General features: G+C 46.8%; 1 protein-coding gene and 1 long non-coding RNA gene across 10 annotated transcripts in view; one reads left to right on the plus strand and one right to left on the minus strand.

Annotated features, from left to right (window-relative positions):
- Positions 1-20,568, plus strand: part of MTA3 (metastasis associated 1 family member 3) — a 231,789-nt gene that overhangs the window by 210,760 nt on the left and 461 nt on the right. For 7 of the 9 annotated variants that reach the window (XM_078056247.1, XM_078056248.1, XM_078056240.1 and 4 more), the window contains one exon: positions 17,936-18,045. In XM_078056247.1, coding sequence (XP_077912373.1) covers positions 17,936-18,030 — 95 coding nt within the window. In that variant the 3' untranslated portion in view covers positions 18,031-18,045. Of the gene's footprint in view, positions 1-1,404; positions 1,479-2,226; positions 5,843-17,935; positions 18,046-20,568 lie in introns of those variants that run through there. The other 2 variants (XR_013441677.1, XM_078056242.1) reach the window with 2 other exon arrangements.
- Positions 4,940-20,399, minus strand: LOC144379210 (uncharacterized). The gene is made up of 3 exons (XR_013441679.1): positions 17,923-20,399; positions 6,612-6,776; positions 4,940-6,293 (listed from the first exon to the last, which is right to left on the minus strand). It is a non-coding gene; the product is annotated as an uncharacterized LOC144379210 (long non-coding RNA).

A 20,568-nucleotide genomic window follows, 5' to 3' on the forward strand; every position in this document is an offset into this window, starting at 1 on the left:
TCGGGTCCTCTTCAGAGGACACACATTCAGACTTGTGGCAGGCCGGCAATTGCCTAAGAGTATGGAGCCAGGAGGGCTTCTAGGGGTCTACCTGCTTCTCAACAACCTTCAACTAATCTCCAGGCTTCAGTCTCCCTTCCCCACTGCCAGAGGTCTCTGCTGTTAATTCCTGAGCCATTTGAAGACCCTTTGGACAAATTGTGTTCTTGGCTTTCTTCACTGCCAGCCTCAGGTTTGGCTTTCTTGAGTGCATAGTCTGTTATCACTCATGTATCTGCTTTCCAGCCTCCAAAATTCTGATGGTGGTTTCGCTTCTGGGTTTCAGAAGGGAGGGAAATGAACTCAGAATCCAGCAGCTGGATTCAAGAAGGTGGTTTTCGTTGCATTGATTAGCTAGGGTGCAGAATCTCCAAGTCCATGGACATGAAGTACTTCTAAAGAGTGAAACCAAGAGGGAAATTTTTGTAGGAAAACAGGTGCTTATGAATCAGGGTCAGTATAGACAAAAGTAGCAAGTGTAGATTAATGCTTTTGAGAATTTATTTATAAGCAAAAAAGGGCTGCATCGTCTAGTAAGGAGACCTGAGAAAGGGTGTACATCTCCTCCTAGGGTTCTCTGCTGTGCTGGGGCCTCTGCATCTGGACCCTGCATGTGGCACTTGTTCCTTCAAGGAAATGCAGTGGGGTTGAGGAAGCTCCTAGCAGGGGGCAGTGAAGTGATAGCCTTACAAGGGCAGACGGGATTCTATAGCCGGGAATGGGTGACATGTCTCAACTTAAAACCACAGCCAGTGTGAAGTAGGCTGGTGTCAACCTGAATGCTAGAGGGTTGCTTTTGAAACGGAAGCAGGTAAGTTTGGCACAAATAAAAGGAAGCACAATTTACCGAAACAGAACAGAAACTTGGGAAACTATTATAAGTGGCTCTTCTTGCAGATGGCTTAATTCCCCAGGGGTTGGACAAAAACAGAGCATTCCTCCCCCCGCCATCCCCCGTAAAAAAAAAAAAAAGAGAGAGAGAGACAGAGCTTTCTAAGAAATCCTGGAGGTTCTGACACATACATAACCCTTCACATAGACACTGACGAGGACAGTATGCTCTTATTGGGATGGATGGAGAATGGGGCAGCTTGGTGTAGCAGGGAAATCTTGACCTGAATTAAGAAGATCTGGGTTCAAATCCTCAACTTACTTGCTGTGTGACCTTGAGCAAGTTCCTAACCTTTCTGATGCTCACAGGTTCTGGTAAAGTTGTTAAATAATGCAGTTACATAACCCACAGTAGGTTCAATGAAGCAAAGGTTAGCCTGAGTCCGAAACTGAATTATCTTGGTTTTTATTTAACACGTATTTGCTGAGCCCTATCAAATACCAGGCTGTGTACATATATCTCCCCTATTCTAGAAAGGCTCATGAAGTGAAGGCCCAGCTCTGTTCCATCCTGCAGACCTTCCTCAGGATGGCGGGAGGCTGTGAAGGTGAGCATCCCTATGTCCTCTCCCTTGGCTGGGGCTCCTGGTCCTATCTCAGCAGACAACCCCCACTTCCCTCTTAGCCACTTTCCTAATAACCAAGTGAAAGGTTTCACAACCTAGTGAGTAATACCAGATGGTAATGATGCGCAGGCCACTTCTGCTTTTTATTTATTTATTTATTTCTCTTGAGAGTCTCTAGAGGACCAACTCTGGGAAGGAGAGTTGAAGGTTTCAGGGGGAGAGGGAGGGGGTGGGAATGAGAGCCACTATGACATGGTGGGTGTTTGAGATTCATTCCCCTCCTACAGGAAAAAGTGTTCCTAGCCTCTGAGTGCCCACATCACTGTGATTATTTATGGTTACCTCAGATCACATTGTGTCTCCTCCAGGCCAGTTGTGCTCCCCATTCCTTAGTATCTGGTCGGAGACTGCCCGTGATATAGGTTTGATAAGCATATCGGCACCTGCCTGGTATGCTGTACGCCTTGGCAGTAACCACCACACCTGCCCATCCAAAACCCAGCTTTTAAGATACTTCAGTGTCATTCACATATTTTCTTGGCCTCAATTAGACTTCCCTTTGGTCCAACCTGAAACTACCCTGCGTGAGCTTTTATTTGAATTAATGCCTGACTGCCTTTCCTTGACGTTTGCGACGTTGTGGGTGGGAGGGCTGACTCTGTCCTTGATCTCACCTTGCCTCCTCTGTCAGAACTGCTTTAACATTGACCCCATTTCTCTCCTTCCCCAGAACTCACATGCTGCGTGTCAGACTGAGCTATCCCTATTTCATACTATAAGCCAAGACTCGCTACACTGTCCTGCTGATGTTCACAGTCGTGCCTGGGAAGGAGGCAGCCCCATTTCCAGCACATTTCAGTGGGAGACCTTCACATGTGCCCCCTGGAGACTCGGTGGGGCAGGGGAAGAAACTGTTAGGAGCGCACGGCACCAAAGTCGTGTCTCCACGTGTGAATCAATGTCACCTCGCTTTCCTCTCAGAGACCTCACTGTCCCACAGCGGGACCTGCCTGAAAATTGAGGGGACGAGGGAGCCCCTCAGCCTCCTCCTTCTCCAGCACTCCGCTCCCAGGCACCGCGGCTCGTCCAGCAGCGTAGCTGCTGGGAGCTCAGAGCTGCTGCTGCCCTGCATGTGTCCGCTCAGCCCTGTTGTCGGCGCCATGATGGTCTGCAGGAGGGACATGGCAGCTTTCTGAATGGATTTTTCTCAAGGAAAGTGCCAGTGTATGCAGTTCATGATATTCCCCTATCCTTGCCGTTACTGTCACTTGGCTTTTTCTCAATAGGCTTCATCTTTATTTTTTTCTAATGGGGAAGTTTTGCTCTCACCTCTGCATCCTATATTTGGCTCCCCCTCCTCTTCCCCTCCTAGATACAGAATTATGAGATTCTGACAAAAAATAAGAAAATCTTCTTCAGTAAGCCTGTGAACTCTTCATATCATCTGTATTTTATTGTTGGAGAGAAGCTGGTGTCCTACTTGGTTCTGCCTGGTCCCAAACAGCTCCAGCAAAAGCAGGTGTTGAAACAGAGCTGAGCGTGTGTATCACCGCGTGTATCACCGTGACAAGCCATTCGCGGACTGCCCTATTCCCTGACAGCCAAGCCAGCCGCCGAGCAACTGCGGCCAGGTTAGTCCTTCAACGAGTCACAAACCCCCCAGGTTTATTTTAAGCAGACGGAATCTGTTTGGCCTAGGAGGGTGAAATGAGAGAAGTGTGTTTGCAGGTGAGTGTGCGTATACGACACCACAAGCCCCCCCACCCTTCCAGCCCAGACATTTCTGTGAACACACGTGCCTAGGCCCCGGGAGATGTGCCTGTGACCCAGTTTTCACTGGCTTGGGCTCTTCCTGTCTGCCCTCAGCACCAGCGCTTGCTGGCCCCACAGCCTGGCCATTCTGCAGCTCTGTGCACACAGCTGCAGGGGTAGGAATAGCTTAGTGCCCCACAACTCCCCAAGCAGATATGAGTCTGGCCACTCCCCTGTCCTCCATTTGCAGGGACAGGCTGCAGGGCCCAGGCTCACAGCACCGTGAAAGAAAACTGGAGTCTCTGGCCTTTGAACTGTCCCTGGGGACTGCAGCTGGCTGGCCAAACAGCCAAGTGGTTGCAAGACAGAATGACTACAATTGAGTTGACACTCCCCTGCCCCCCAAGCAGAGTGAGGTATCATTAAAATGACAATGACACTGTAGATGCCCAGATCCTCAGAGTCTGGGTTCAGCTCAGCAAAGAGAACGTGATGGATGATGGCTGACGGCAATGCCCAGAGCTCAAGCTGCCTTTTCCTTCTCCAGTTTGCAGCCAGCGTGGCTTCTCTTCTAAGGCGTTGCTTCTCATCTTTGGCTTTTGCAAGGGTGACCTGGGGATGTTCTCACCAATGCCAACGCTTGGAGCTGTTCTGGGTCTTGGCTTGTGTTAGAGGTGCCCAGTGAGTGGGGCAGAGGTGACAGGCATTGCCCTCAGGGTTCCCCAGAGAAAAGTCCCCTCTGAAAAGACCTAGGGGGACGAGGCAGTTGGCTCTCTGCATCACACACCACATGGTGTGTTCTCTCTAAAGAAAGACACGAGAAAGCTGTCTCAGTGCCCTGCCCTGGACTTACTGTCACTCATGGACACAGGAGGTGCGATGGCTACCTGGCCCCTTCATGCTCCTCTCCTGACCCATGTGAAATGTGACTGTTGATTGAGAGCAGTCCACTTCTGTGACTCTGCTGCCAAGCTTCACTCTCTCTGCCTCTTGGGAGAGGCCCTCCTCATCCAGGCCCCGGAGATTTGGAGACTGAGGCCAAGCCCGGTCTGCAGGGAGAACAGGGAGTCCCCCACCCTAGTTGTAGTTCACATTTAGCTTTGGTAAAAGCGCAGCTCATTTTGAGCTACGTGTACCAAGAAAGCCGTTCCTTCACCTTGTAGTAAGAACTCCTGTTCTACAGCCTCATCCTCCTACAAAGACGATGTTGACTAAGATCTTTATGTTCCCACTTCATCTCTGGAAAGTTCCCCAGCATTCTGACTGAACACTCAAGGGAATAGAGAAACGACACCAAGGAGCCTCTAACATTGGCCTTGGCCGTTCTGAGCAGTTGGTCCTGAGAGGGTTTCCCGGCCACCCCTTCCTGGGGCCACAGTGTCTCCATTGTGTGTGTTGGGGGCAGGTCACCATGGTGCAGCGAGCTTCTGGGGTAGACATGCAGGTCTGTCTGCATGGCCCACGGCAGATGTGCCTGGTGGCACTGTGCTGAGCCTGGTCTGTGCTCCCTTGGATGAGGACACAGAAGCTCACAAGCCATCTTCCCATTCTGCGTCACCACCTGCCTACCCCCAGAGATGGTGCAAAAGAGGAGGACAGATTGGTTTTTAGCCCACCGCTCACAACTCTACTTTGCCCACAGCCCGGTTTCTATCAGTCAGCATCCAACCAGGGACACAGAAGCTACTGCAAATATTTAAAACAGGGGTTTTAATCTAGAGAATTATTGAACACAGAAACAAGAAGAGGCCAAACTCAGAGGTGGGGAGCAACAGCAGGAAATAGCCACCCCCAGAGGCTGGTGGAGGCCACGTTACCAGAGCACGGGGACTAGGTCCACTGGGAGGAACTGGGGACCACAGAAGGCCTATCTGGTGGGAGCTGGGGCCTCGAGGAGGCATGGTCACTGCTGGAAACAACCCCCGAGGCATGTGTGGGGAGAAATAGCCTGGCTTCTCCTTTTCTCATGCCCTGCAGATTCTTCAGGTGCCTCTTGTTAGTTAAACCCAGCTGGAAGCCAGCTGACCTGGGGTCCTGGGATAAGCACGCTGCAGTGGTCAGCCCCCGCCACTCAGAGCAGGGTGGGGGAGGTAGAGGAGCAGGTCTGAGGCAAGCAGGCTGCGATGTACGTGGCCTCGGTCTGCCCTGTGTCATGTCCAGCCTGCTGTTTATGCCCCATGCTATTCTTAGACCCCGGTGAGAGTAGACGCAGGAGCTGACCCCGTGGGGGTTTTGTAGACTCACTCACCTAGAGAGGAAAATGTTTTTGGAAGGGAGAGGTAAAGCCTTTATTCTCCACGGTTGTCCTTGTTTTCCTTTGGGGGAATTTACCCGTTTAGCAATCCCACCTCACCATTCCCCTCAGGAAAGCCGTGTCCCAGTTTTCTGTCCATCCTTCCCCTCCGTTCCTCTGCTCCGAATTTCTGATTTGCCTTGCCAGAGAACACTAGCCCAGACCATGCATCAGCGGGCATGAGTGTTTCCCCAGGATGATTCATTCAGAGCGTGATATTAGTGTGGACTGTCTGTCTGTAAGTAGATACCATCTACTAATCAATTTGTATTGTGTTTCCAATAAATTTCTGGAGATCATGTCTGGTTTGATGCTGTCGTTTGCTGGGATGGTGGCTCCGCTATAAGGCTCAGTGCGTGCTCGCCCCAGCCCCCAGCATCAGGTGCTCCTCGTCTTGGGTTCACTCTCCCCCTGCGCAGCTCACAGACCAGGCTGGAGAGGCTGACCTTCCCCAGCCACACTGAGACTCTCAGAGACCTATGCCCAAGGTCTGCATTTTCTTCTGCGGGGTCCCCTCAGCCACATCCTGAGGACATGGAGGTTTCCTGAAGCTAGGTCACTCCAGGAGGGAGGTGGCCTTGGACCCTCGAGTCCCCTCGGCCCAGAGGTAGGAGGAACCCTTACCCATCAACCACTCTTGCACTGCTGTGCCCAGTGCTGGCCCCCATGTGAGAGCGAGGCTCCCTAGCAGGTGAAGCAGACCCAGGAGCTGCACGTCCCACAGATGGAAGTCCGGCACATTCTTCTCGGGCCTGTAAGTAGAAAAGAAATGTCGGAGTTTTCTTGAAGGGAGAGGGATTCTGATCCGAATGCCTGGCATTCTCCACTCTTTCCTGAGTGCCCTGAGTGTTGAAACCTGCTTGGTAGAAATGACTGTTGTGTATTTTACTGCTTTCCGCCTGTTTGACTGCAGTGTAGACTCTGCCTCGGGTGCTGTGCTAGAGTCATTGTAGCTTCACTGGGGAGCCTTCAGCCCCTGTCTGTGAAGTACGCCTGTTTGTGACCCTTGTTTGCTGGGATTTGTGAGAGAGGTTTTTCAAAGAGAGAGAGGGGGCGCCTGCGTGGCTCACCTGGTTGAGTGTCTGATTCTTGATTTCAGCCCTGATCATGATCTCACGGTCCTGGGATTGAGCCCCACGTCCGGCTCTGCGCTGGGTGTGGAGGCTGCTTGAGATTCTCTCTCTCCCTCTCCCTCTGCTTCTCCCCCTCCCTGCTTGTGTGTGCTCTTTCTCTTTCTAAAAAAATAAATAAAATAAAATAAAAATAAGAAGAGAGACACTGAGTTTCCCTCCAGAATTTCACTAGAGAAGCAAGACACACACACACAAGGTTACCTACCAGAGACCAGGAGTGTTGTAATTAAGGTGGTGTCTGTTCTTGCAGGAATTCTGGGATAGAGGGCTCAGCAACACAGGACTCATGGTCAGGGAAGGTTTTGTGGAAGTAGGGGGACCCCTCAAGATGGAACACAGCAGCCCTCCCTGAGAATTTTTTTTCCATTTGTCTTCAGTGTGTTCACAATTGCTCACTGAAGCATTTTTATGATGATTGCCTTAAATTCCTTGTGAGACAATTCTAATCTGTGGGACATCGCAATGTTGACAATCTGTTGTGTTTTCTCATTCAAGCCGAGAATTAGCTGGTTCTTGGTATGTTCGTTGAATGCTTTTGATTGAAACCTAGACATCTTGAGTATTATCTACTAAACTCTAGATCTTATTTAAATACTGTGTTTTAGCAGGCCCTGTGGGGGAGCTGCTTTGTTACTGCTAGATGAGATGCAGGGCTGGGATCCCCACTGCGCTTGCAGGGACACTGGGGAGCTAGAGAGGCTCCTCCTTACAGCTAGGTGTTTTGTTTTCTTTGCTAAGTTTTCTTTGTTTTTTTTCTTCTTTTTTATTGAGACATAATTGATTTAATGTATTAATTTTAGGTGTACAACATAATCATAGATATATGTATGTATCACAAAATGATTACCACAATAAGTTTAGTTAATAGCCAACACCACACATGGTTACAAGTTTTTTGTTTTTCTCCATGGGAACTTTTAAGACTTACTTTCTTAGTAACTTTCAAATATACAATATAGTATTTAAGTATAGTCACCAAGCTATGAATAACATCCCCAGGACTTGTTTCTCCTGTGACTGGAAGTTTGTACCTTTTGACCAACTTCACCCATCCTCTCCCTACCTCTCACCTCTGGCAACAACTAATCTGTTCTCTGTATCTATGAGTTTGGTTGGTTTTGGTTTTTTTGTTTTTTGTTTATTTTGTTTTGTTTTTAGATTCCATATGTAAGTGAGATTGCACAGTATTTGTCTTTGTCTGATTGATTTCAGTTAGCATAATGCCCTCAAGGTCCATCCATGTTCTCACAACTGAGAGAGTTTCCTTCTCTTTTATGGCTGAATAATATTCCTGTGTGTGTGCGTGTGTGTGTGTGTGTACACACCCCATGTTTTCTTTATCCATTCATCTCTCAGTGGACACTTAGGTTGTTTCCATGTCTTGGATATTGTAAATAATGCTGCAGCAAATGTGGGGGTGCAGATATTTTTTTTTGAGAGTGATTTTGTTTCCTTTGGATAAATATCCAAAAGTGGAATTGCTGGATCATATGGTAGTTCTATTTTTATTTTTAATTGTTTTCATTTTCATTCATCTCTATTTTCTTATTTGTCTTATGATTTCTTCTTTGATCCATTGGTTGTTTAAAACTGTATTGTTTCATTTACACAGTTTTATGAATTTTCCTGTTTTGCTTTTGTTATTGATTCTTTTTTTTTTTAAAGATGTTATTTATTTATTTGAGAGAGAGAAAGAGAGAGTAAGCCTGTGTGAGAGGAAGAGCAGAGGGAGAGAGAGAAGCAGACTCTGTGCTGAGCATGGAGCCCCACACAGGGCTCAATCCCAGGCCCCTGAGATCATGACCTGAGCCAAAATCAAGAGTGGTCACTTAACCCGACTGAGTCACCCAGGCACTTTTGTTATTGATTTCTAACTTCATCCTGTTGTGGATGAAGATACTCTGTACAATATCTATCTTTTTAAATCTATTGAGACTTAATTTATGGCCTAACATATGATCTATCCTGGAAAATGTTCCATGTACACTTGAGAAGAATGTGTGTTCTGTCGTTGTTGGGTAGAGCGTTCGTACATGTAGGCTAGATCTGGTTGGTTTATTGTGTTGTTTAAGTCCTCTGTTTCCTAACTTGTCTCTGTGTGGTTGTTCTAGCCATTATTGGGAGTGGAGTACTGAAGTCTTTGCTATTGTAGAACTATCTGTTCCTCCCTTCAATTCTGTCAGGTTTTGCTTTATGTATTGTGACGGTCTGTCATTAAGTGCATGAATGATTATAATTGTTACATCATCTTGTGGTACAGAACCTTTTATCAATATTTAATATCCTTCTTTGTAAACCTTTTTGATTTAAAGGCTCTTCTGTCTGATACTAGTATAGCTACCCCTGCTCTCTTTTGGTCACTATTTGCGTGGAATATCTTTTTCCATCTCTTCACTTTAAACCTGTTTGTGTCTTTGGATCTCAAGTGAGTCTCTTGTAGATAGCATAGAGTTGGATCATGTTTTTATCCATTCTGCCAATCTCTATCTTTTCATTGGTGAGTTTAATCTATTTACATTTAAAGCAATTACTGATAAGGGTGGGGACTTACTTCTGTCATTGTGCTATTTGTTTTCTATATGCACTATAGCTTTTTATGTTTCTCATTCCTATAGTACTGTCTTCTTTTGTGTTTAGTTGATTTTTTGGTAGTGAAGAGTTTAATTTCTGTTTGTGTATATTCTATAGCTATTTTCTTTGTGGTTACCATGGGGATTATACTGAACATGCTAAAGTTATAACTGTAATTTGAATTTATACCAGCTTAACTTCAATAACATACAAAAAGTCTGTTCCTTTATAGCTCTGTCCCTACCCCTTTTAGTTATTGAAGTCACAAAATTACATTTTTATATATTGTGTGCCCCGAAACATAAACTAATGATTCTTTTAAGTGCATTAGTCTCCTAAATTATGTAGAAAAAAAGATTTGGAGTTAGAAACCAAAGTTACAGTAATATTAGCTTTTATACTAGTAATTGTTTTTCTTTCAATGTATTAGTCTCTTCAATCATGTAGAAAGCAAACAGAAGTACAGTTACAAGTGATTGTTACAATAATACTACCTTTAATAAGTACCCATGTATTTACCTTTATTGAGATCATTACTTCTACATGTGGCTTCGAGTTATTGTCCTTTGTTTTGTTTTGTTTTTTCTTTAAGATTTTATTTATTTATTTATTTTAGAGAGAGAGAGAGTGCACACACAAGCAAGGGAGGAGCAGAGGGAGAGGGAGAAGCAGACTACGCTAAGCACGGAGCTGAGTTACTGTCCTTTGATTTCAACTTGTAGAACTCCCTTCATCATGTCTTGCCAGGCAGGTCTTATGGTAACAAACTCCCTCTCAATTTTTGTTTAACTGGGAATATCTTAATTTCTCCCTCACTTTTGAAGGACAGTTGCCATATATAAAGTTCTCGATTGACAGGGTTTTCTTTTAGCACTTTGAATATCCTGGTCCACTGCCTTCTGGCTTCCCAAGTTTTTGATGAGAAATCTGCTTATTTTCTTATTGAGGATCCCCTGTATGTGACGATTTGCTTCTCTGTTGCGGCTTTTAAGATGCTGTCTTTGTCCTTTGTCTTTTGAAAATTTGCTTCTAATACGTCTCAGTGTAGGTCTCATTGAGTTTATCTTTTTTGGAGTTCATTGAGCTTTGCCTCATAAAGGACTAGCTGAATTATTTTGTCCCCACTGATCAATGGCAATAAAATGCTTTTTAACCAAATTTTGGTTAAGATTCTCTCCTTCCCACAGGCCCCTGGACTTTGGCCCCCCTCAGCCTGAGCCAGCACACAAACCCTCCTGAGAATAGGCTGGCCTCAGGGTAAAACTCTGATTTACTATCCTGTCATGCCACTCTTTCATCCCACTTCCTCAAACCCATTATTTTCTATAAAAGAAAACTCTTTTTGCCCAACCCATGTGACGCATGCCGATCTTAGGGGTTCTTACAGTCATCTCATATGCTGTCCCCCCCCACCTTACAATCGTCCCTCCTCCACTGTCACCCTGGTAGTAATCCTTCAAAGAAAATCACTCCTTACTAAATCTGGATTTGATCTGTTATTTGACACCAAGAATATGTCAGTATCAAGGAAAGAGAGTCTGTAAATTTGGATTAGGTCATAAATGCCTGTGTATTAATAAAATCCCATGAATAAGTGCTGTGAATCTCTAATCAAAAACCATTGGCCTTGGGCGCCTGGGTGGCTCAGTCGTTAAGTGTCTGCCTTCGGCTCAGGTTATGATCCCAGGGTCCTGGGATCGAGTCCCACATCGGGCTCCCTGCTCTGCCGGAAGCCTGCTTCTCCCTCTCCCACTCCCGCTGCTTGTGTTCCTGCTCTCGCTATCTCTGTCTCTGTGAAATAAATAAATAAAATCTTTAAAAAAAAAAAAAAAAAAAAACCCTTGGCCTCCAAGGTGCTAGATTCAAAGAAGTAAAGTTGCAATCAAGTTAACATTTTTAAAACAACAAATTATGATTGATAACACTTTCCTGTTTTTGTCTAATATTACACAAAGCAGCACCAGGACTCTGATAAATAGAAACATATCATGGACAGCTAGGGCACTGACAATTCTCTAGAACTTCCTATGCAGCATACAATTTCTGAAAATTTTATGTTAATAACATTTTACCCAAACAAAAGCATCTCTTGATTTAACCAACTTCCTGTGTTGCTCGTTAGTAGTAACATATCAGATAAACCTAACTATTTGTAATACCTCTCTTTTTACAAAGTTAAACAAAAAAATCCTAATGATTTTCTTGGGACCCTCTGGGAAATCTCAAAGATGGTTTTAGGTGTGAAAGATACTCTTTAGGATTTTATTTTTTTATTAAGATTTTATTTATAAAAGAAATGACATGTATCCATTATTATGGTCTCACACAGAGTATTTTCACTGACCTAAAAATCTTCTGTGCTCTGCCGATTTGTTCCCCCACTCTCCACCTTCTGGCACCCCTCCCCCGCCACCCCTCTCCCCAGGCAACCACTGATCTTTTTACTGTATCCATAGTTTGGCCTTTTCTAGAGTGTCATTTAGTTGGAATCATACAGTATGTAGCATTTTCAGATTGGTGATTCTCTCACTTAGCAATATGCATTTAAGAGAGGATCTGATTTGGGGAAGACAAAATATCAAAAGCTTCTGTCAGTGTTGAGCACTTAAGGTAGGATCACGATTATTGAAAAACAATACTTGGCTACCACATTTCTTTTTAAGTTTATTTATGTTTTTAGTAATCTCTACACCCAATGTGGGGCTCAAACTCATGACCCTGAGATCAAGAGTCACATGCTTCTCTGACTGAGCCAGCCCCTTGGCTACCACATTTAACTAAAATGATGGTAAAAAGATTGTTAAAGTTAACATAAAAGGAAACATGATTGTAAAGAATCTTAGCTCTTTCAAAAGTGAGAGGACTTTATTCACTTAAATAATCAAGGACATGATAAAGTCAACCTAAAGCATAAGAAATTATTCTGATAAGACACAGAATCTTTGCCCTCTAAACAGATAACTCTGAAGGTAAAGAAAAACCTTTAACCGGGTGCCTGGGTGGCTCAGTCGTTAAGCATCTGCCTTCAGCTCAGGTCATGATCCCAGGGTCCTGGGATCGAGCCCTGCATCGGGCTCCCTGCTCGGCGGGAAGCCTGCTTCTCCCTCTCCCACTCCCCCTGCTTATGTTCCCTCTCTCGCTGTGTCTCTCTCTGTCAAATAAATAAATAAAATCTTAAAAAAAAAAAAAAAAAAGGAAGAAAAACCTTTAACCAAGCCCTTATTAAGAGAAGACTGATAATCCAGGAAAATTTTGTCATTTTAACAGAGAAAGCGAGATTCTAGTTTGGCATCAGTATAATATTTAACACTAAAACTTTTTTTGAAAATCATATAAATAAACCCATCAATCCTTAGCTAACTTTGACCACTCAAATAAAATTCCTTTCTGCAAAAGTACAACTTTCTATATCCATACACATCCATTATAACTTTTCAAGGTGGCAAAAATGGACATATTTATTAATAGACCCTTAAATATATATATATTATATAGAACCTTCAGTACCATATAAAGAGCTAAAAATTATGCTTGAAATAATGTTTCAGTATTTTATTTTACTAAAAAGGGATTTAGGAATTAAATGAATATCAGTTATTGAACCCAATTTAGAATCAGTCCAAGATTTTAGGTTACCTAAAGGTATTGGACACTATCTTCTAGTTGACACACTACAAAGTATAATTACTCTTGAAATTTAAGTTTATCAGAATAACGATTCAATTTGATTAAACACAAATTTTTCATATTCTTAAACATTAAATAGAAGTGGTGCTAGCTAATTTGATCTGTAAATCTGTAGTAGTTTAGGAAGAACATACCCAAATAGAATAAAATGTAAATTTATACTTAACGCTGATAACTCATAGAAGACATAGCTATTTTTGTTAAAACAGTATTAAATTAGTCTCATACAAAAATTTTATATAAATTATGTGGTATTGAATTCTTAAAACATTTGAGTTAGTGTGTAACTAACTAACTTTCTATACATTGAAAGTATTAGAGGTTCAATTTCCTTAATGTGGGGGAATTTTAGGAATGTTCAGTTTATATAAGCTCCCATCTCTAAGATAAATAAATCTCAATCAGAATAGAGGTCCTGGAAGAGATTTATAATCTAACTAATTTGATAATCTGAAGGTAAGAAAATACTACATACCCAGACACAAACATATAAACAGGGCTTATAGCTTCAATTCTAAAATTTCAGCTATAGGTCAAGAATGCACAGAGAGAAAACTCAGTTTTTGAACATTTCCTATCAATGAGCTATTGTCTTCTCATTTATGAGAAGTATGAATTCTTAACTGACCTGAGTTCAAAATACATAAACAGAAGAGTAGCAAACTAGATGCTTCATTGTCTTTCACCAACAAGGACAAGACCTCTATAAACCATTATATCATTTTTCATCACCTTCCCTCATCCCTCCTGCAGGTCAATGGAAGCCTGCTCTCCTAGGGAGGACCCATCTCCTATCTATCTCCTTCCCTCCCTTCATCCTTCCCTCTTTCCCTCAGTAGCCCCCATCCCCTTCCCCCACCTCTCTCTCCCCTTCCCTCCCTCTCTCTTATTCTCTCTCTGACTTAGAATCCAAATTCCACTGTGTCTGGTTTGGCTTTCCTTTGCTTTCTATACAAGCACAGGTTTGTTTGTTTATTTGTTTGTTTTTAAAGATTTATTTATTTTAGAGAGAGAGTGCAGGGGGGCGGGGCAGACACTGAGTGCGGAATCTGATGTGGGGCTGATCCCAGGACCCTGAGATCACAACCTGAGCTGAAACTAAGAGTGAGATGTTTAACCAACTGCACCACCCAGGCACCCCCAAGCACAGGTTTGACAAGGCCCAAGAGTGGGGCAAAGAAGCTTGCAAAGAGGGGCGCCTGGGTGGCTCAGTCGTTAAGCGTCTGCCTTCAGCTCAGGTCGTGATCCCAGGGTCCTGGGATCAAGCCCCGCATCAGGCTCCCTGCTCAGCGGAAGGCCTGCTTCTCCCTCTCCCATTCCCCCTGCTTGTGTTCCCTTTCTCACTGTCTCTCTCTCAAATAAATAAATAAATAAATAAATAAAATCTTTGAAAAGTAATAGTAATGATATGACATAAATATATATACTTTTTTTCTTATTCTGCTACATAGTCTTCCTATTCATAATTTCCATGCCACAGATGCAGGCAGTCTTCTTGCCAGAGGCATGACTGTCATTTATGAGCACTTTCTTCTATTGCCAAACATTCCCCAATCATCTTCTATAATAAATTCCTAGAAACAGGACCACTGGTCAAATGGTACAAATATTTTTATGACTCTTGATATATCCAGGAAGCCTGTGATAGTTATACTGTCACCAGCAATATATAACACCCGTTGGTTTTTTAAAATCACATCTCACTATATATATATATATATTTTTTTTTAAATAAATGTTGGTTGTTATTAACTTTTTTTTTTTAAGATTTTTATTTATTTGAGAGAGAGCACGAGCATGAGCAGGGGGAGGAGCAGAGGGAGAGGGAGAAGCAGACTCCCTGCTGAGTCCTGGGACTCCAGGATCACGACCTGAGCTGAAGGCAGGTGCTTAACCAACTGAGCCACCCAGGTGCCCCCTCACTATATATTTTTAATTTAAAAAGATGAAAAAGTGTTTCCTCATTTCATTTTTTTCCACATACCTCAATTCCCAAATTTGAAAATTCCTATCAAATCACATGTCCCAAGTTCTGGTTTGGGAAATATGGGGATGGGGGGGAGAAGGGACACGGGGAAATAGGTCATATTTTCTCTGCTATCATAGCTACGTGCACACACGTGCACCTTACACAGGTGTGTGCACATTCATGCGCCCGGCAACAGTTTCCTCCTAGGTTCTGTCTGAGTCTGTTCGGGCTACTTGAAGAAAACACCACAAACTAGGTGCCTTGTAAACAATAAAAATTAATTTCTCACAGTCTTGGAGGCTGAGGAATCCAAGATCAGGGTGCCAACAATTCAGTGTTTGGTGAGAGTCCGCCTCCCGGGCGGGCTTTCTGCTGTTTCCTCATATGGCAGAAGGGGCGAGGGAGCTTTCTAGGCCTCTTGTATAAGGGCATTGATGCCTTTCGCAAGGGCCTGCACACATGACCTCCTCACCTCCCAAAGATCCCATCTCTTAACACCATCGCTCGGGACATTAGGTTTTCAACAGATGAATTTTTTCAACATTCAGACCATAGCAGTTCCCTCGTGGAGCCCTTCGAGGGGTGATAAGGGAACTGAAGGCAGACAGATGGGGGCAAATCCTGCCAACAAATGGAAACTGGAGGAACAGAGAAGGCTTCAGTGTGGCCAGGTCAGCCTCAAAGTCTCTCTCTGGCTACTGCTTTTATTCCATTATCCTTGACTCAAGTCCCCGCTTCCCCCCAGTTTCAAAAGCTTTAACCTTTGGTCCAGGAACAGAGGTTGATTCTGGTTCTGGTTGAACAGAAGTTGATTCTGGAAATGGGCTCTAGAGAGAAAAGCCCCAGCGGTGGGTGAAGCCCAACAAAACTTCCTCTTTTCTCCAAGGCAGGGAGTGAGTCTGGCTAAATTCCAAGGTGTGGCGCTGCCTGGGGCTGCTGGAGGTCTGGCTCCGGACAAACAGACCCAGGTCAGGAACTTCCAAGGAGCAGAAAGGAGCTGGAATTTTCAAGGAGGGAGATGTTGAGACTCTGTTATTGTAGATCCCCAGTGGAGGGGGTGGAGGGGAGGAAGTCCCTTTTTGTTGCTGATAAGTGTGCCTCTAGTGGTTGGAGTGTGTATTACAAGTCTAGAGGTCAATGCGATGGTTAGAGCGGGCAAAAGGCTGTGGTAATTGATGATTTTTATGGGTGAATCCCTTATGAGATGAAATGTTAAGAGTGATGGATAGATATCCTCATAAGGTTCCTATTAAGGGTGACTTTGGAACTGGGTGTGGCACCATGTGGGTTAGGTTGAGTAGCAACTTCAAAAAGCAGTTATGGGTTGGCCTTCCTTCTGTTTTTCCAGAAACTTTAATAAAATCTTGCTACTGTTCCTGCCTAGTCTCGTGTGTGTGTGTGTGTGTGTGTGTGTGTGTGTGTATTTGTGTTTCTGTGTGTGTGTGCAGCAGGGATGAGAAGGGGTTTGGCCCATATTTCTGAAGCAATAGTCACGAATGGTTTCTATCCCTTCTCCAAAGTCAGGTAAGGAATTGGCTTGGTCACTTGGGAAGAGCTGCTCCTCTCTAGGGCCACCAGCATTTTGGGCTGATGAGGTGAGGAACAGTTCTCTAGAAATCACCTGAGGATGGTTCCTGAGCAAGTCCTTTGGGAACCACTCAGAGGCTGCTGAGGAACACTCTGAAGGAGGGGTGTTTCTGATAATAACTCGGGTAAAAAATAGGGTGAGTCTGGGACACTTGTCCTATGGGCTAGGTAGAACCAGGGATTGGTGGTGAGGAGGAAACACTGACTGGCCTCAGGGAGCCTACAGGGTGGGGGGAGGGTGCAGACTCTAACAGGTCCAGCACCGGCAAGATGGCAGAAGTACTGGGTGCTGTGGGGGCACACGGGATGAGCACCGGAGCCAGTAAGGCTCTGGAAGGAAAACTCCTGGGTGAGGCTCCAGTGGGAGCAGTAGAGAGAATTTTTTCAGGTTGATGTTTTCTGTGCTTCCAGAGCTAAGGGAGGTCATGCATGCTGGGAGATGAGGTGGTACCTCATGGCTTAGCCCGGACAGAGCCTGGGAGGAGCAGGGAGCCAGGAGACTGGGGGAAGGGCCTTCCAAACAAAGATATTTGGGGTTTATCTTGAGGGCAGAGGAGGGCCGTGGGCCAAGTTTACGCAAGGGGTGAGCTGACCAGAGTTGGAATTTGGAATGATTCTTTTCATGGATCATCTACTGATTTCCTCCATACCCAAGGCCACAGGCCCCACCTCCAAAGCACTGCAGTTACCCCACAAATGACACTAGAATTGTTCTACTCTACTCTTGGAGTTCATCATCAATGATCTCTCGCCTCACAGCCCGTGGGGGAAGACCTCTTTTTTTGGAAGGGTGAGGTGGGGTCGGGTAGGGCAGCCTACCTGGATTTTTCCCAAGAAGCTGCCTCCCTGTTACTACTCAGGCATTCAACTCAGTAGCTCCTGGGCAAGTGATGTCCAACCCAGGCTTCTAGGATTAGGCTCCCTGGCCCAAGCCCTTCTGCCCCACAACCCTTGCTCATGTGCAGAGGACCTGTGGCTGAGATGTGGCACTAATGAGCCCATAATCATGCATATATATGTAGAGGGAGAGACAAGAATGGCAACTGTGTGGCAGGTGAGCGTCTTCTTTCTAGGTTCTTGGCAGACATTACTAATCAGTCGCATCACTTTCACATTGAGTCAACCCGAAGCTGCAGGCAACCAGGAACAATGAGAGCTGGTGCCTGAGGTGAAGCTGATTGGCCGTTCTTGACCCAGACCCAGACAGGACCCAAAGGTCAGGGTGGCTCTGCGTCAGAAGCCAAGTAGGAGAGCGGCAGTCACACACAAGCCGGAAGTTCAAAAGCCCTGAGGTAGAGGGCAGGGCGGGGGTGGGGGGGGGGTCAGGCTAGCCAAGCAGAACTGCAGAGAAGGAGGTGATGATTCATGTACATCCAGAACTTTACAGAGCACTTTCACTAAATGCCCACAACTCTTGAGGTAGAAATTACTCACTTCCATATTACAGATGAGGCAATGGAGGCCCAGGAACGTGTATTCACGGGACGTTGCCGGCGCCGCTGCTCTCGGGTCTACCTGGAGGACACACTTCCTCTGAACTAATAGTTCAGAACCCAGGTAAGCACAGGACACAAGATCAGCTTCTCCTCAAAATTTATCCTTGAGCTGAGGCCTACCAGGAGGACTAGCAGCTGAGGCTGAGCCAGGTGGTGCTGGGGAGCCCCCACGTGATGAGGAAGGGGGCCGGGAGCATTTGCTGGTTCTGGGGGGACGTGAACACTCTCACTCTGGCCTAGTTCAAGCTACCAGAGAGACATCATTGAATTTGGAGTTGGGAAGAGAGGAGCCAGGAGGAAGCCGCTCCAGCCCCCGGATGGCAGTGCCCCAGAGAGGGGGCTGCGTGGCTGTCCTCATGTGTGGTTGTTCAGCTCTCCCCGGGGTCTGTGAGCCCCACAGGCTCTTTCCAGCCTGGGTGGGAGTTTCTTGCTGTTGCTTGCAAGTATAAAGGGCCTAAGAACCCTCATTGAACCTGTGGGGGCGTCAGTCTCAGGGCTTGTGTTCTGGCTTCCAGCTCCTCGATCTTTCCTCCCCACCCTGCTGCTCCCTCAAGGGGTGGGAGGGATGACAAAGCCAAGCAGGAACCCTGGAGAGGGCTGGAAGCGTGCTGCAGGGAGGGGTGGGGGGGGGCTGGTGGTGCAGCCACCCTTCTAAGACCCCTGCCTCCCGGAGCCCCTTCTCCCTGTTCCCTTCAGCGGCCCCTTCCCTCCCTGCGGGTTTGGGGGGGGGGGAGCTCATAACCAGGCTGGGCAGCGGCTGACACTTGCTGTGCGCTTTCAAGGAGTAGCCAGGGGCCTCGAGGAGCTGGGAAGGTCCTCTCAGGACCAGGAGTGTGTTCAAGGTGCAGCGGTCACCGGCCTTTCGTCAGTCCATAGACCCTATCTGCATCTCATTCTGGGTCACAGAGCAGAACCTGGAAGTGACCGTACTCATTTCACAAATGCACAGATGTGGCCCAGGGAGAGGCAGAGGCTTTGGATAGCTCCGGAGGTGGGCAGGATGGGGTCCCACGCCCCGTCCAGCCCGCCACGGCCTGCCCCTGCTGGCCTGTGCACCAGGGGACGTGCCCAGCAGACGTGGTAACAACCTGACTCTGCCCTGCCGTCTCATCTGGAAGCCCGGCTGAGTTTCCCAGCGGTGACCTTCTTGGAGTCACTGGCTTAGGAAACTCATGTTGGGATAACAAAGAACGAGAGCTGCCGCCTAGTGGCTGCGCAGCAGCAGGACTTCGGCTTGAACGGTGGGAATGGGGAGCCTGGGGTGGACGGGTGGCCTGGCTGGGGCTGGGTCCCTTGGGGTTGAGGACAAGCGGGCCTGGGGGGACTGCAGTGAATGAGCAGGTATACCTTGTCCACCAGGCAGCGGCCACTACCGAGCTCTAGGAAATGGTCTCATGCAGCCAGAAATTCTAATTTTTAAAGAGAAGCCTGATATCCAAAATTTGATGTGAAATCTCTTGATTTTTAAACGCTGGCAACTAGTTACAAAAACATTTATTTAAATTACAGAGGTCAAACAAACTAAACACATCTTCAGGCCACCATCTGCAGGCAGCCCCCGGTCTTGAGCTGAAATGGAAATCTCTTCCCTGGGGGGCTTCCCCTGCCAGCCGCCGTGCCCACCCTGAGACGCTCCCCTGCCGCTGCCTCCAGGGTGGGACACTTCCCTGTGCCCTGAGGGTGCTGAGCGAAGCCCTGCTTCCAGACCCTGTGGCCCCCCACCGTGAAGGTCACGCCAGGAGACCCTGATCAGGGCCTTGCTGCAGCCCCTGCTCCCCATCCTCAGTTCTCCACCTTGAAGACACAGAGGGGGGCCTTGCCCCGAACCACTGCTGTGCTCTTGTGCTGATTCCAAAGCTTCCCACACCCTGGCCTCCTCGCAAACCCCCCACCCCACACAACCAACCCTCCCCCCCTCCGTGCATGTTCCCACCAACTCACCTGGCAACACAATAGTTTTAGCCACCCCCTCATCCTCCCTCTGAAGCCATTAGGATCTATGGTCCATTGGTCCCACCCGTCCCGGGTCCCTCACTCGTCCCCCCAACTTGCACTCTGGGGCCCCCCCCATCGTGGTTGTCCTTGCTCAGCAGACTCTCTGGGTGCAGCTCCCATTCCCGCGGGACCCAGCACCTCCCACTCCAACCCCCAGCTCCGCAGCCAGTGGCCCCAGGTGGCAGGGAGACCACCCACTGCTGCTAGTCCCACAGACACTCCTGCCACTAGCCTCTTTGCGTGGGAATTGGGACTTTCCAGAAGCTCCATGGCCCTGCCCTGTGCAGCCTTGCTCTCCTGGAGATCTGGAGTTGCCCTTCTCCCTCCTCAGACCTCCCACCCCCAGTGCCCCAGTGCCCAGAGCTCCCTGGGAGAACGAAAGCACTCACTAGGAGTGTCCATGCCCCCCCCCACTCCAGACCTGCGCTCAGGCATGCTACCTGTGTCTCTGCGGATGGGCTCCCAGCCACCCCCACCCCCCAGCACCGAGTCCCACCCAGACCACAGGCCTCTTGTGAGCACCAGAGACCAGGACCCTCCTCTGCTACAGCTCACTCTGGGACCCAGAAGGCTCCACACATCCAGCCTC

Source organism: Halichoerus grypus, chromosome 10 (assembly GCF_964656455.1).
Source record: "Halichoerus grypus chromosome 10, mHalGry1.hap1.1, whole genome shotgun sequence".
In the NCBI taxonomy this organism is placed as follows: domain Eukaryota; kingdom Metazoa; phylum Chordata; class Mammalia; order Carnivora; family Phocidae; genus Halichoerus; species Halichoerus grypus.